This window comes from Cydia pomonella, unplaced genomic scaffold (genome assembly GCF_033807575.1).
Source record: "Cydia pomonella isolate Wapato2018A unplaced genomic scaffold, ilCydPomo1 PGA_scaffold_74, whole genome shotgun sequence".
In the NCBI taxonomy this organism is placed as follows: Eukaryota; Metazoa; Arthropoda; class Insecta; order Lepidoptera; family Tortricidae; genus Cydia; species Cydia pomonella.
This window is the reverse complement of record NW_026907907.1, coordinates 56,740-74,722: the sequence shown is the minus strand read 5'-3', so window position 1 is coordinate 74,722 and position 17,983 is coordinate 56,740. Positions and strand designations below refer to the sequence as shown.

The following is a 17,983-nucleotide window of genomic DNA, read 5'->3' as shown; positions in this document are numbered from 1 at the left end:
CTTATTATGTTTCTTGCTATTATTAGAATACTTTTTCATAACGGACAGAGGCATTTTTAATTTATATTATTTTTTAAAATTTTCGTTACATGCGTGGCATCTCGCCAGTAGTCGGAGACGTACTAAACGCAATGAAGTGCCGGCACTTCATTGAGGTGCGGAAACATTTTGTTAGAGACGCCCTACTCTAGTACTATACCTCAATGCATCAGATACATCGGAACAACGACAGAGGTGCTCAAAATTATTTCAACACGCACTAGTGTGTGCGTGTTCAGATATTTGTGAGCACCTTGGCCGCTCCGATATATCTCATGGTGACTGTACATAGTTAATCAACATATTTGATCAACTTTCTAAATATAATTAGGAAGGCAGACATAAATTAAAAGTCACAAGTCAATGTCATCCACAGCGCAGGCTTCGTCAAAAGCATAGATACAAAACAGAATCCGCAACAAACTTCGTCCAATTTACATAAGTGAAAATCCGCCACAGGCTTCGTCATTAATGTACAACATAAAATCCGCAATAAGCTTTGTTCTAAATATACTTATAAACATCATAAAAATTTAAATGATTGACTTTTCACGTGTTATAAATGTATTCATTCTGTTTGTAACAACACCTATGTCAAAATTTTGTTCCAAACGGAATCAATAAATTTTGTCTAAATATGAACATAAACTTAGCAATCCACTTATAAATTGGTAAAATCGAGTCTTTGGAAATTAATTTACTAACATAAATGTGAAAGTTAGTTTGTATGTTTGGATATTTAGATGTTGGTTCCTCCATTGTGCAAAAATGGCTGAATGGATTTGAATGAAATGTTGCACACAAATAATGAATAAGCTGAATAAGGACAAAAGATACTTTTTCTCTCGAAAATTTTCCTCTAAGGTAGCGCAATGGAGGTTGCAAACTTGCAATAGATAGTACGAAAATAATAATAGGCCCTGGATGCGCAGTAACGTCTTCTACGCGATAAAGAATCGTTAAGAGGCTAAAACACTAATATATTGTTACGTTTCACAGGTATATCACTCGGGTGCTCATCAGGTGGTACTACGCGACGCTACGCGAGCGCTTAGCGGACGATACCGCTGCGAAGTTTCCGCCGACGCACCGTACTTCCATACCGTCTACAAAAGCTCCTACATGCGGGTAGTAGGTGAGGAACTTAAAGTCACATAATTACGACCGTGCCTGTTTTTTCTTAAAACACTCCACCTGTAAGAGACACGTTTATGGCTCCCATGCCCGAGAGAAAGAGATGCAACGCCCCTCGTTACTGTGACAAAGTGGTATTCTATACTTCGTTTTTTTTAGCATTTGAAAAAGAAGTCCACAGAAGCGAAGAAGCGTGCAGTTTTTATCAGGCTCTTTATTAATTGATAATTATGGACGTGGACCGATTTGGAAGCACAACTTCTGCGAAGTTCTTTTTAACGCAAATAAAAACGAATAATCGAGGCTTACCGTGAAAGTGTACAATTAGGGCCGTCATAGCGAGAGCATCGTACTCGTGTCAATAATGCTTTTTGAAAATTATGCACTATTTGATTTTCTAAAAATTCGTTTGATATCTTTTATTTATTACTAGCGCCTCGCCCCGGTTTCGCACGGGAAAACCTTAACAAATTATACACCTAAACCTTCCTCAAGAATCACTCTATTGATGGATGAAAACCGCATGAAAATCCGTTTAGGAGTTTTTGAGTTTATTGATACACACGGCGGGGGACTTTGTTATGTTATGGCAGTCGCTTTCGTAAAAAGTACTACGCGAATTCTTGGGATTAGTTGCCAAGCGGATCCATGGCTCCAATGACCAGTGGCAAGCCGGGATAACGCTAGGAAGATGATGAACTTTTATTTATTATGTACTAAACTATTCTTATGGGTGGGTTGTAAAAGAAGCATTGTAATTTAAGGTTACTTCTCTATACCTTCAGCTTCACGAGTTACTAGGAAGTAAATAATGTGTATGTGTGAAGTAATAAATTCTCGAATCAGCTTATTATAGGCCTTCACATTGACAATAACGCAATCAAATATATTCCTCGTTAAATATGCAGTAAAGGCATACGTGCCAGAATCAACCATTATTTGGCAATCAAGTTTAAACTCACTCCATATTATTATCACCTCAATACACTTGGTGATTGTAATTAGAGTCATTCGAGCGCAACATTTAGGCTTTTACCATCAAATTGCATCCTGTTTCAGCGAGTGTTTAAATTATGTTTAAATGGGTTTAAATTTGGGAGCAACTCTAAATGGGACAGAGCTCGGAGCGGAAAGGCAATGCAATATAAACCTAACTGCAGAACACGTGATTACGTTCGCGATGGGTTATTGCCTTGATATTGCTAGCGTCCGCCAAAAGTGCAAGCTTGGCAATACGTGGGGATTGAATTCTTAATCAGAATCGGAAAAAGGTGAACATCATGTGAATGGTAGAATTTTAAAGTAAATAATGTCCCTATAACGCAATGCTCATTAGCTTGCGACGAACATATATTTAAATCTTATCCAACTAATGTTCTCGTAGATCTGTCTTAAATCAAAGGCAAACTTGCAAAACTAAATAGCAGATAGCAGCAGTTTATATATTAGACAAGTTGATCTAACAAAACTATTGAAATAGATAACAAACTAGGTAACTAACTTACATCTGCCATTAGATTAACTGTTTGATTTCGCAGACAGGAAATTAAATTCGCTACAGTAGCTGTCTACAGCGATAGGTTGTTGTTATCGGCTCTGTTCAATACTAAACTGGGCATTAGTAAGTACCTAACAATCGTAAGTATAAATAATACGGACGATCCCGTGGCGGCCTCGTGCAATCCTAAATCGTAAATCAGAACTATTGTTGGGCAATAAATGTGGGGAATCGAACACAAGGGATGTTTGATTAAGGTTTATCTTGGTTAATTTACGGTTATTGTGGAGACCCGCGAGGTGCGCGTAGTGTGACGCTACCGCTGCCACGGCGATCCTCAGTGACATGACATTATTACCTATTTGTCACATATGTGATACTACTACGCGTTATAGTGAATAATTAAGTTTAGGAGTGCTACACTTGAACGTGTTTCTAGAAACGCGCTTCTAATTGCAATATAACTTTAAATTAGGACGATCTAGCATTACGTACCGTCTGACACCTCATTCAAGGGATTCTGGGACCACGTATTAATTATGTCTCTTACTACATTATCTCGGAATATTCCGCTGTCATAATTGAGTGAAGATTGAGAAAAGTTGTGAAATAAGTTTGAACTCGTCATCAAATTGTTAAGACCTCTTCAACTTATAACAAAAGTATAAAAATACACAATGATATAAAGTAAACTTATTTAAAATATGCGGTAGCAATAATTGTCCTAAAATAACAATTTATTAACGTGTCGTGTTTACACAATTAGCTCCGGCTGCTTTGCTTCGCGTCTTATCATAATTAGAAACTCAAACATCTTTCGAAACAAAACACAGTTGTTTTCCTAATAAAGTAAGGAGTAGCAGAATCTTGACGGATTAAATAAACACTAAAATATACCCACGATGGCCGAATTAAACGAGGTGCTGAGAACTCCCTGCGTTCCCATTAAGTAGAATTGGCAAAAAGCGACAGAACAGGAATGTAAACACTTAAAACTTTGCTCGGCGCCGAGTTCCGCCGCTGCGTCGTAATAGAGGGCGCTACTGGCAAACAAAAGCAAGCAGAGTTTTAGTTCGGGCGCCATTTTCTCTGTTCGGCGTTTAAACCGCGCTCTGCAAAATTCTGCGGTAAACTAAAATGGAACGAGCGCGTATGAAAGATGAATATGCAACGTCGACGCCGACATCGCGCTCTGAACCCGGTGTGGACTCAACTCGTGTAATTTATTGCGATCAGTATTTTTCCTTCTTTAGTGGCCCACAACTTTGTTTATACGATCCAGTTGGCCGGGCACACGAACAATTCTATTCCGCTTGCATGCTGGGCCCGTAATTTAATTAGGCTTTAGTAGTTTCGTAAAGATTAAAGCTCACAGAGGCGGCTTGCGGTTTCACCGCGGCTGTAGCCATTGTGTGTTGTGTAACTTTTGTATTTGTGCGCTGAACTTGCATTGGTCGTTTAGATCTAATCCTTTAAAACGGGTGGCATGCTCACGAAAATTTTACCTATTTCCGCTATACTATGGAACTATCTGCCAATAACAATCATAATAGTAATAAATGACCAACATTCACCTAACGGTCTTTTTAATTATTTTTGTGTCACAATTTTGATTTACAACTGGACTTAATCGTACTTCGAAAAAGTATCCTAGGTTTTATAGCTTACGTTCGCGGGTCTATTCGTATGGTCAGCATAATAAATATCTATCTATTCTACGTGTGAACTGTTCAGTAATTTTCGAAAATAAAGAGTAATCAATGCTGCATACTGTATCACTCGTTTGCTCTCTTAACACTCACTTTAAATGAACAGTATCACTCAGAACTCAAAATCGTACGAACGATTCACAGAGAAAAATTGCGCGTGCATCGCGTCGAGTGACACAAGTTTCCCATCCGACGGTCAAGCGGTGACTGCCCCTACTCGCCCGTAGTATCGGTTTCTCAAAAACTATTTATATAATTGAAAAATCAGCAAACATAATTGATGTATACACGATTTCTCACGATTGGTTACAGTTTAGTGTCTAAGCGTTGCATAATAAGGGAGTATATACGGATTTTAACTCGAGAAAAGGGTTCACGGATTTTTTTTTTTACTTGTGATACGATATGTTTTTTGAAATATCAGTGGACATGATTAAAGAACAATTACCAAGCTAAAATATTGTGTACATAACTTCGTTGCTTATACAACGTTCATGCATGCTATAGCGATGTAAATCAGCGAATTTGGTTTGGCCCCTTTAATTGATTTAGTAAATTTTTGCTTCAGGTAAGAAAGACTTGCTACCTCAAATCTCTAGTAGATAAACCCTGATTTTAAATAAAACATTCGCGTTTCTCTCATTGTTTATACTTTTTAATACTTCCTGAACAAAACATTCGTATTTGCCGTGTTTTGCTTACGTTTAAACTTCCGGGATTTAATCATAATTTAATATTGTAACGCATAACAGCTTACTACGGTCATTTTCCTGACCTTTATATAAATTCGCGTCAGTTTGCAAAAGTTCACTGCTGATTGATGTTAATCGGTCCGTCAATTGTTGAGTGCAACCGGCCCTTACTGATATGTTATTGGACTATAAATAATAAAAAAATATTCATGGTATACAATACAATACAACTGAGAAATAAACAAGACTGTAAGCACGAAATGTTTCCCCTCAGCATGTGCTGGCCTGTTGGCCAGCGCTGATCTTCCGTCGGAGTCATTTGTTTCTGAGGGCCTACCGAGAACTTGTAAATTCGCACGTAAGTGTAACAGGGAGGCAACACGTCGAACGTGGATCGCGGTAGGCCCTCTGACGTATGTACTTATTTGTGGCAGAGCTGCCCGCGTCCGGGCCGCGAGTCCGAGCGCAGAAGAGCTGGTACTCGGCCGGCGACATGCTGCGGGCCAACTGCACGGCTCCGCCTGCAGACCCACCCGCCAATATTACTTGGCTCCTTAATGGTATAGAGGTGAGATAACCATGTTTTTGAGTCGAAAACGTTCCAGACTAAAGGCAAGCGTTTTTTCTGTGGACAGTATAATAAAAACAACTTGGGCACATTTAACTAAGGCTTTAATCATACAGAATTAATAAATGCCCATAGAGCGTTGAGCAATAAAATTAGCCAAAATTATTATTCGTGAAGCCTACAGTAAATACATATAAAGCTATATACCATAATCTTTGAATATTTTTGACATTAATTGATGGCTACAATTTTCCAATTGTACCCGTGAAACCTTTTTTAACCCACCCGCTACAGCAACCCGCTAGGCGGGTTCTCTGTAGGCACTTTTCGCTTCATGCGGGTTTCCCGTGTTGTCGGCTACAATCGTAGCAGCGGTCGTGCAGACACTTAAATGAATGTGTTAATGTATATGTCCCAGCCAACTGTTTAAATTAGCCAGCTAATTATTTGGCTGATCATCAACCAGCCAACCAGTCATTTAGTTAATTTGAACATTGATGAATTTGATGTTCGGTTCGATTAGGTTCAGCTAACCTCGGTTAGTATTTTATTGTTAATTTATTTGTTATTTATTTATTATATTTTATTTCATTTCTCTAGCCTTTGTTACATTTAAATCACTTGGCTGAGTGAACCAGTCGTTTTCAAAGACTTTCAATACGCCAAGTTGTTAAACGTTGAGTGATTTTCTATCGGCCTAGGCGACTGAGCTGGCTAACTAAACCAGATGGCTGCGACATATACACCTGTATATATAACTTCTGCAACCACCTTGATATTTATTTATTCAATTTACTTTAATTTACATTTACGAGAACCTGTGCATTTTATTTAAATATCGGTTTTATTTTAAAACGAAGTTTGAACAAACTTACCTATCTTCACTTTAAGTGGTATTTTTCTTTTTTGAAATTTTGAATACCTATTTAAAATGATTAAAGAAGACAAAAAACTTTTTACTCTCTTTAACGCTTACATGTAAAATATAGAGAGGTTTAAATTTAAAACATTAATATATGCCCAATTTACGTTACGTGGAAGCGGAAATTGTAATACATACTTTACTTTTGCCATTAAAGTTCGGTGCACCCTCTAACATCATTAATTTCCTAGGTAAAAGGCCTCGACATTCCGCCACACGACCCGTACTCGCTGCGGAGGAACCCTGTGATAACCGACGCATCGCTCGAGGATGCTAATAGAATTATATTCAGCCCGTGGGATGCAATCTCCGGCTACGAAGAAGCGGTCACCGATAACGTGATAGACATTCCTGGAAACATGGACATTCTGGACGCCACTGATAACCGGAAAGCGGAGACTACGACTCGCCCGCCGCGAACTGAACAAATAACCAACAAATTGAACAGCAGCGTTGAAGAAGAGAAATCTAATAAGTCGAGTTCGTTCAGCCAACTCGTTATGAGAGTACAGTCTGCACATTTTCATAAGGTAACTTAAAATTTTGACTCAGTTCCAAAAACATTATACAAAGTAATTAAGAGCAGATTTGTTGATGTGGTTATAAGGTGGGCACTGAAAAATGCTATTATTAGAGTTTAGAATCATTCCAAGGTAGGAAAATCAACTTTTGGTATTTTACCATGGTTAAAAACAGCAATTACAACGCTAAATTAAATTTGAAATTTGACACGGCGTGGAGCTGTGTTTTGTAACCACTGATTAAATTCGGAAATAGTACCTATTAGTAAATCTATCGCACCTGTCGTCGAATCCAGCTTTCCCGCATTATAAAATAAAAATAATTATATTGGTTTATTCCGTCGCGAAATGTGTCAAAGCTTAGCAAGAAAAAAAATAAAAATGCGCATAATAAGCACTAACAATCTGCGCATAGCTCTTTGCGACCGCGAGAGGCTAATGAGATTCAATTTAATTTGACGCTAATAAAATCTGCATTTGAGCAATCCGCTTCGTATTTTTACAATGCTGGAACACATAACAAAAAATATTGAAATACTTGCGCTACGCTTGAAGAAGATTACTACCAAGATAACTTACAATAACATCATATGGATTATATATTTTTAAAGAGTTCACATTAAAAATAATAACTACGACCAAACAGCACAAAATAAAATTAAAGTGTGAAACTATCTCGACATAAAACGTTACTTAAATCCGTATTGAATAGGGGTTTCACAAATGTGGGTATCTACACGTTTTCACGAGTTTAATTTTCCGCCAGTCTCGCAAGATAAAACGCGTCTGTTTTCCTTTGATTACTAAGCCTGTTTTACATTCTATGACAAAATATTCCCAGTAAAATAAAATTATTTATTAGCCACGAATTATAAGATATTTGATATTTGTTTTATTGTTAGCACTACCTTTTTAATTTATTTATTAAAGTACTAAAAACTAATGAATCGCAGAGTTTCATTTTTCGTAACTGCTAAGCCAGACATGGTTTGTTTACAGTCAGAGTTCAGACTAATGCAATATTTAGGTATGTTATAATATTGTACACATGTTACATCAATGTTATTCCACTTATTCCTTATAAAATATATAACATATATATATGTTACATCTTTAGTTTATTCAGGATTGGGTAGGTATAAATTTTGTAAATGTTTCGGAAGGCTGTCTAGTACTTTAGGAAGCAAGTAATAGTTAGATCTCATACCGTAGACATTTTTTACTGGTGGTAATATAAATCGATGTGAGTTAAGTAAGCCGCTTAACCTTTTGTTACGACGGTATTTCTTTAAATCGGATATATCCTTACAATCTTCTTTAAGTATTATTAACTTGACTAAGTTTTGTACGGGAAACACATTACAAAATTAAAAAAGGTAGGAATAGCCATTAATATTTTTTATTTGTATGTTGTACCAATACATTAATGACATATACATACAAACTCATAAGATATTCCGAATCTTTGCCTGCTCTCTGAACACATCACTCTTTTCAGTGTTAGGATATTGCATTAATATGAAGAGTATTTGCAATGACAATGAATTTCATAAACGTACAGTAGAAAGTAAGTTATACTAATACTTATATACTTTACGGACTATGCAAGTCCAAATATTAAACAACTCCGCGTGTAAATTTGCCCGCGACTGCTGTTCCTAAAATGAATTCCATTTTGTGGCCGCCACTGAAATTGTGTTTTTCAAAGAAAAGTAAAAAGTTGTTCTGGTTTGCAAGCGTTAATAGACAGCCGTTCGGGCCGGTCCTTTTGGCTAACTACTGACTGTAGCTAGCGTGTAGCCTTTAGCTTGCCAAAAAATGGCGGTCAACTTTTGTCAATTCAAAAGTTAATAACTGCTAACTTGTTATTGATGTTGAGGTTAGTAAAAGTTTTTTAATGATGATAAAGATGGATAATGTTACACTGAGTCACTTTTACTATGATACCTCAGTGTCGAAAAAAATTTGGCTTTCCCATCATCGACATTTGGTCAGCCAAAATGTTTACCTGCTCTAATGAGACTTGAACTCCCACAAAAGACAGCGCCACTTTTCTCGGACCTGCGTTACTTCTCGCCAATTGTCCGAGCCAACATAGATCCGCCTCCAACATGTGGCTCGGCGATACCTGGGGCGCCCGACAGGCCCCAGGACCCAGGTACGCTCTTTTCACACTTCGATCATCATTCTTTCAAGATAGCCTAACAAACTGAGTCTGTGAGTTCTTCAATTTCGCTGTTCCTAATAAGGACTGTCCAGCTTCCATCTGGTCTTCGTTTGGCCAAAATGCAGTAAAACTTGCTCTGCGACCGCGAGAGGCTAATGAGATAAAAAATTTTGGCTTTCGCATCATCGACATCTGGTCAGCAAAAATGTATAAAAGAGCTATTTTTATGGGGTAGGTCTTAGAGTAAACGGTAATCAGAATAATCTATATAATCACCTCGCAAAATTTGGTTAAGAGTTGAATATAATCCTACAACAATAAGTATGTCGTTGAAACAGGGTCGTCTGAACGTGACGTGCGTAGCGCGCGTGCTGTCCGTGTGGGCGACGAGCGACGCGCTGCTTCTGGACGAGGAGAGGCCACAGATCGCGCCCGTTATGGGCAGCCGGGACTCCAACTCAGGTAACGTAGTTCTACTCGTATATGAATGAAATACCCTACTAATGCTTAATTCTCTCAACACTGACGCTAACCGCCATACATTGGTTAACATACATGAATGGTGGCCAGCGTCAGAGCAGAGTGTGCACGCTTAGAGCGTGCGTTTCGTAGCCGAGGCGGCGAGACGGCGCTTTATATAGTTCGATCGGCGTGCGGATCCACATCGAATGTGAACATCACCATGATGAGAAAATAGTACATTATGCAACGAGGGGGGTAAGTGAAATTTTGGAAACGAGGGTGGTATTTCCTTACAGCCGCAGGCTGGGGGGAATCAAAGACCCGAGTTTGCAATATTCTTACCCCCGGAATTACACACAATGTTTTTCATCACACTTGCGAAGAAAAAACTAAATTTTAACCGAAATAATTCTTAAATACGGTGACATATCAATCATTCGTCAGCCATATTGTCATTTCTTCACAGGTTAGGCATTTGAAGGCGATTGAAAATTATGTAAAAATATTTTAAACAGCTATTAAAGTAATCAAATTAAATATTTTAAACATAAACAAAAATATTAAATAATATTCGTCAGTATTTTAAAAGTAAAACTTATTTAAGCTACTTGGTTTGTATGAATTAGTGCCATAATTTTGAAAAAAAAAACTCCCTAGGGAGTTGTAGCATTTTTTTCACATTCCATAACTTCCGCGGGAACAATATAGGCCTTTGTCCTTCAGTAGACCTGTATGAAATAAGATATTTTTCTAGCAAGCGCGATGAAAAGACATTAAAAATACTGTTTTTATAGTGCATATGGTGCTACTTTTCCGCACTAGTGCGTAAATTAGCACATTATGTAACTATGTCGAAAATTTAAAGGGTCATATGTACTGTAAAACGTTGTACAGGCGATGAACAGGCTCAGGCAAGTCTCAGGTTGGCCGTTGTAAACAGAGCATGGTCGAATGGGGACTGCTTCGTGGCCACTCTATCCAATGTGCTTGCGACACTGCACCACATACCATGGCGCACCTGCTGGATTGCCCCGCGTGCCCGCACTCGTGCTCTGAATCTGACCTGAGAGATGCCACGGTCCGGGCTGTCAGTACCGCTGCTTTCTGGTCATCCACTGTTTAGGGGAACCTCGACACGAGAGAAGAAGAACGTTGTACGATACATGTTTCGCACTTGTATCGTAAATAACTATTTTACTGACTGTTACGTCAATACCTACTATAAAAAACCGGCCAAGAGCATGTCGGGCCATGCTCAGAATAGGGTTCCGTAGTTACTCTTCCATCACAATAAGCTAAACTGGAGCTTAAAGTATGGTAGATTGTTAACCAAGGGATGAACTGTGGGTGTACGTCTTTTTACTATGAAGGGGAAACTTTTTGCGATAACTCAAAAACAGCTTAACTGATCATATCCGCTATAGTTTTCATTTAATGTCTTTCTTAAGCTCTACTTCCAAGATTTTTTTCATATTTTTTGGACCTATGGTTCAAAAGTTAGAGGGGGGGGACACATTTTTGTTTTCTTTCGGAGCAATTATCTCCAAATATATTCACTTTATCAAGAAATGTTTGTTGAAGACCCCTATTAGTTTTGAAATACCTTTCCAACGATATCCCACACTGTAGGGTTGAAGCAAAAAAAAATGTTCAGCCCCACTTTAGGGGTAGGGGAGGTACCCTAAAAAAAAAAAAAATTCGATTTTATTGTACGACTTTGTCGGCTTTATTGATTTATATATCCATGCCAAATTTTAGCTTTCTAGCACTAACGACCACGGAGCAAAGCCTCGGACAGACAGACAGACAGACAGACGGACATGGCGAAACTATAAGGGTTCCTAGTTGACTACGGACGGATTTATTTATTTATTTATTTATACAAAATAACTGAGAATATCCTGTACTATGAGGGCGCTTTGAAATCAACTGAGTCTATTACGATAGTTCAATTTATATCTAATTGCCTTAATACTTTACGTTACCATTTTAAAGGCGAAAATCAAAATATTTTGTTTTTTATTTAAAATGATATGTCAACGAAATTGAACGGTAAATACAAAAAAAAGCAAAATAAATAATACATCATATAAATGTTAGTTTTACCGCGAATCATGGTAAAATTTAATGTCAATTTTAAGCTCTTTAAGAAAGGGCTTGTCCATGTGATAATATAAGTGTCACTTTTTAACACCAGGCGATTGAAAGAGACAGACACTGTCTTTAGCACGCTGTCACATAAACAACTATATCGTACTGGATGGTATTATTTATTATCCTTTCGTATACCAGAAAGCTGATCCACGTTAGTATTAGGTATTGAATTTTAATTAATAATTACTGCACGGATCCATGTTCCGGCGATATACGAACGGTTAAACAAGGATTTCGATAAACCGTCTACTAAATAAAATATCATTTCTCTTTCACAGGTCTACGGCGTTCCACATCGCACGTCGGAGTCGTAGCGATGCTCAATTGTTTAATATATAGACACTGGTAAGAATTTAACTTACTAATTACAAGGTTATAACCTTAGATTGAGAATATAAATCCCACCTTATTTTGATCTTTATCGCTTTTAAAATAATATGGTTCAAACCTTTGAAAAACTGACGACTTAATGCTCATTTAAGGGATTAGTACATAAATACAGCATAATAAAGATTTAGTGGGGCTTTTAGTAATTTGTCCTAGCGATCAACTTAATAGCAAGGCAGTACTTAGAGTAAGAAGTATTTAGTATAATTAACTTACTTATATTATACCTACCACACCGCAGGGTTTATTTACCTACCGTAATCGTAAACCAAGTATCTATACCGGGTGTTTCCTGTAACAGGAGCAATAAATTAAACTGCAGGCTGTACTCCTCAAACTGACCAACATTTGTTTAACAACTTTTAAAAATAACTTATGTTTAGATTTTGATTACATATTCAAGTTAATTCTAAGACGCAATGTATTGCGAATTTCGTAATGTTTAAAGCGTGACAAGCAACGTCAAATCAAACACACTGATGTCAGCGTACATTGAAAATAATATTACATTTGCATGAAAAAGAGAAAATCTAAAGATTTCATCATTTTTAAAAGTTGTTAATCAAAAGTTATATAGTTTTAGATGTACAATATATGGTTTAATTAATTGCTCGTGTAGCAGGAAACACCCGGTATATTTTGGATATAAGATGTGATCCTAATTTATCTCCAGGTATCCAGTTAAACTTCTTACTAAGTAAATGTGCAAAATCTTATTTAATAGTTTACCGTGAAAAGTGAAAAGCAACTTGAAATTCTTAAATCAATTGCGAACTTTTTATATACTTTGTTGTATACTTACGAAGTTGGTGTTCCAAGCTTGAAAACTCAATAAGCAGTCGTTAACACAGATTTTTGTTCCAGGACTATCCGATGATGAGGGCGTTAACTAAAACTATAACTTGTCTACATTTTTTCAAATCTAAAATCAGTGTTAGCATAACAAACATTTTAACGATCGAAATCAAAGCAGGTAAAGCGAGGAGAGTCGAAAGTTTGTAGTGAATTTTATACTTGTAAATAACTAGATTTAACGAAATGTCTTCTAAGAAAATAGTGATGTTTTGCTTGACGAACTTTATGTAGGTAAGTAACCGTTATTACAGCGTAAAATAAACAATAAACAAATGTTTTTAAATTGATTTTAATTTTCTGACCATGTTACCAAATTCATCCCCACTGTCTGCCAAAAATAATTTATTTCTAGTCGTCAAAAACTGTACCAGACTTGGAATCAATCCCATGTATCAAAATGCTTTATTACTCTGTTGTCATGTGCTAGCTTTCTGTGAGCTATGGTCACATTGAATCCTTGCAGGATTGTGCAGCTTTATTTTTCGGATTTGGTATATTCCCTGCCAAATAGGAAACAATTCCTGAAATATTTACAGAAACATGACCAATTCAAAACTTTTTAGACTAACCAAAAATGCTGCAATAATAGGTATGTAACAGTAAAATTAACGAGTAACAAGGAGATTTTCTTCAAAATATATAGTGCCTTCTGGCTCCCTTGAATGAATAAATGATGCTTTTATCTTTGTTTATTTCCAAATAAATGTCCACATGTCCGCCATTGTCGCATCGCCGTCACATAGTGGGGTGTCAGAATTTAATTATTTTACCCTTATTGCTAGTGGACGTCTACTTTTTTTGTTTGCAACCGATTATCAGCAGATCAACATTTAGTGTTATGGCCTTTTAGCAAATTTTCCCAAGACTGGTAATTTTCCGGTAACGTGCCTGGTAAGATTCCCTGCTTTCAAATTCATAGTTATTAGTACTTATGTATTTAAATACATTTTATTCCAAATGTCATTTTTCCAAACCGAAACGTCTTTAGATTATAAAGTATTTGTTTCTTCCAAAAGAAGATTTCCAATTTTACCGAGTATTTTCCGAATGCTACCGAGACCTTACCGTTACCGCTACCTCCATTATTGGCATTTGATATCTATTAATACAATTTGGAGATCCATGTTAAAAAATCTATATTGTTATCGTGTCTAACGTAACGTTTTATTGCATAAAACGTAAATGCCATGAATTTCGTTTACGCTGTGAATGACGTTTCGCTCAAATATACGTTGCTCTGTAGATAGCAGATACATGTCGCGCATTAATTCAATGTTGCTGTGCTTGAAGAACTTTACTGGAAAAATGGTAATCTTCCCAGTAGGTTTCTCTGTAGGAAAAGGGAAATTTCTAGCGGCATAATCGCATCACTAGAGGCCAAGTGTAGATTAAATTAGTTGCCATGAAGGTATATACAAAAAATCTCTAAATAAAATCCAGATATAAGTAGTCGTTTATCCTTAAAGTACTTATGCTGAAAGTAACTTCGTTGTGGCATTATTCTAAATGAAATAAAAATAACCTACTTAAATTAATGAGTAGGCACGCACGTTAATTTTTATTGTTTAATTGATAAAGTAACAGCTAAATTAGTCGTGTTTGGCGCGATGCTAGTTTTTTGTCATGAATAAGTTATCATAATAATTTATTGATGTGCGCAGCCGGCGGCCATGTTTAAATATTAAAACAGATTTTTATAGAATCAAATTGCGACCTTAAACCGTGTTTGATCTGTACCGATATTGGACTAGATATTCTATCCAACTAAGTGGCCAATACCTGTGTTACAAATCTTTGATTCGTGAGATTAAGAAAATAAAATTAAAAATAACGTTGGAAACAATAAATATCAATGTAGAAGCTACACATTCTTTCATCCTACTATGTAATATCTACCTAAAAGGCTTAGTAGGTATGACAATGTCAAAATTGCAAAGTATGTATATACATTCTTATCCCATAGCCATAAGCCATCATATTTATGTAAGGACTATAAAGTTTTTTCTAGAAATCATTTATTACGAATAAACCTTTATATTTCGGTCTCTGGAGTATTGTAGTACACATAGGAAATATTTATCTAGGATTCGTGCGGTACAGGATTTCACTTATGCGGGTCGTCTGCAAACTACGAGTATATACTTATTTGTAGTTTCGACTTTCAGTGAAGGTAAACAGCACGAAAAAAATGCGTAGGTATTTCGATGCGAATTATCGAGAAAATCGAGAAGGTGAGTCGATCTGCTGTATACAAAGTATGGGCAGGATCTGTCCTTCGAAGACAAGCCAAAAAGCAGGCCAATAATATGCCAAATAATAAAAAAAAGCGGCCAAGTGCGAGTCGGACTCCCCATGAAGAATTCCGTACCATTTATGACGTATTAAAAAAAACTACTTATACTAGATCTCGTTCAAACCAATTTTCGGTGGAAGTTATTTGCATCATATATTTTTTTTTAGTTTTATCATTCTCTTATTTTAGAAGTTACAGGGGGGGGGGACACATTTTACCACTTTGGAAGTGTCTCTCGCGCAAACTATTCAGTTTAGAAAAAAATGGTATTAGAAACCTCAATATCATTTTTAAGACCTGTCCATAGATACCACAGGTATGGGTTTGATGAATAAAAATTTTTGGAGTTTCAGTTCTAAGTATGGAAAACCCGCAAAATGTATTGTTTTTTTTTCTATTTTTGTGTGAAAATCTTAATGCGGTTCACAGAATACATCTACTTACCAAGTTTCAACAGTATAGTTCTTATAGTTACGGAAAAAAGTGGCAGTGACATACGGACGGACAGACAGACATGGCGAATCCATAAGGGTTCCATTTTTTGCCATTTGGCTACGGAACCCTAAAAATCGCCCAATGCTCCAATCAGAGACGTAACCAATAAGTACAAAACTTCGTTAGGTATGGTCCAAATAGCGAAGAAGTGAAATAACGTAAGGACCAATCAAAAGCATCGGAAACATAAACGAAGACAAAAGACCGCTAATGTAAAAAGTTCTCTTCGAAAATTATACGACACTGTTTTAACGAAAAATAAGCAGTGCTAAGACAAGGCGATGACACCTATGTCAAACTCAAATACTATCGGGACAGCATTCATCACCACCTCCACAATGACTACAGCTGTTTATATAAAATAGTGTCTACAGAAGCAGATTTTCTTATAATTCAATGCCATAAGGGATCCACTTTATTTTGCCCTGATTTGGACAGCTACCATTATGCTGCTCGTACCAGGTAATGGATGAAGACCCACGATGCACTATGTCACGAATACTATGAATTACCCTAAGGTACGATATCGATATACAATTACAACTTTTTTTTGCTACCTTCCGGAACCGGAAATCGGTGTATACAAAATTATAAGCCCTTAAAGTTGCGTTTAAAATCCGTATACAAAAAAATTACGTAATATCCACCTTTCTTGAAAAAACAAAAAACAAGTATGTAAAACATAACAAAACCACTTATATTAAAAACTTATAAATACAAAATTTGGCCGAAGAAGTCGCTCGGTAGAGTGCCCAGAAGGTTGGCCGCATTGCCCCGCTGGCTGGCAATGCTGATCCGCTGGGCAAAATATTGGCCAGCTCTCTGGTCACCAGAAGCCTCGATAAGGCGCTTTGACAGTTCCTCGTAGTGGTGACGTGCGCTGGGCCCCCAAGGCCCCAGGGTTTCCACCCCAAAAAATTTACTGATTTTGGGTTATTTTCAAAAATATCGTACGCCTCTCGGGCTAAGATGTATATGTTAGTTTTAAGTTATTTATAAGTATTTCCTGCATGGCGTAAATATTTTAATCCATTCAAACTTATCAAAATTCATGAAGTTCAACTACGCATATCCTCACTTCCGCCAGCATCAAAGCCCTGTCTAGTTCAGTTGACGTGCGTAAATTATGTAACGTCATGTGAAGCAAGCTCGTAAATTCTTATTACGGCTGATAAGGTGCTTCAGATCTTAATCCGACGTTCCCGTAATTTGTAAGGTTGCAATTAGCTAGGATTTCGACGGCGCCTCGACCCGCCTTAACTAATATTATGTAGGGACGTCAGGTTGTTTGTATCTCTATAATGCCCGGAAAGGTGCGGGTATTACAAGGTAAGGTATCGTTGGTATGCTTACGGGTTTGAAAAGTAGATTATGCAGATATACATGTACAATTTTAAATGAAGTACTATAGCAGATAATAATAAATTTGTAATGTCGTATTACAAAGAGTTTACAACGAACATATGAAAGGTTAGCTTACGATGTCGCATTACCACCACGCGGGATGTTTATTTGCATTGCGTAATATAAAAAGGCCCCTTTGAGGGAGAAAAGTTTTATATTAAGTGAAGGACCCCACGTGATGGCCGTTGACAATTAGTAACCTGCTTTATTTTTTAGTCGCTAAAGACTTAATTGGCAATGACTGTGATGTGGGGCATGCCCACTTTTGCTTTTACTGTATAGAATGATTTTCGAACTGAACGCAAAGTGTGCTTTTGTGTCACGTTAATTGGGGCAGCCGAATTTTCTCTTGCAAAAAACGTTAAATGTCTCCTGATTTGATTATGAAAATTTAAGACTGTGGGAATTGATTCAATTTCAATACTTACATCAATTGCATTAATTTGAAACTATTTGCATCAGTAAGTGCTGCTCATAATAAAATTTTCAACAACAAAAAACTAAATATCAACAATATTGTAGACCGATCCACCAACTTTTAGTGCCTATTTAAAACTATTATTTGATGTATTCTATATTAACCCATTTATCTTGACCAAAAATATGTGTAAATGCTTAGAGGCTTTCGAAATGTGCATCTACAGAAGAATCTTGAAAATATCATGGACGGATAGAATAACCAA

The 17,983-nt window shown here is 36.8% G+C and overlaps 1 protein-coding gene across 1 annotated transcript in view; it reads left to right on the top strand.

Annotated features, from left to right (window-relative positions):
- LOC133534236 (uncharacterized) overlaps positions 1 to 13,391 on the top strand; it is a 58,188-nt gene extending 44,797 nt beyond the window's left edge. Inside the window, exons 4-9 of the mRNA XM_061873331.1 lie at positions 1,039 to 1,174; positions 5,507 to 5,640; positions 6,754 to 7,092; positions 9,589 to 9,712; positions 12,145 to 12,211; positions 13,118 to 13,391. Coding sequence (XP_061729315.1) covers positions 1,039 to 1,174; positions 5,507 to 5,640; positions 6,754 to 7,092; positions 9,589 to 9,712; positions 12,145 to 12,211; positions 13,118 to 13,130 — 813 coding nt within the window. The 3' untranslated portion in view covers positions 13,131 to 13,391. The remainder of the gene's footprint in view (positions 1 to 1,038; positions 1,175 to 5,506; positions 5,641 to 6,753; positions 7,093 to 9,588; positions 9,713 to 12,144; positions 12,212 to 13,117) is intronic.
- The last annotated feature ends 4,592 nt before the right edge of the window (positions 13,392 to 17,983 follow it).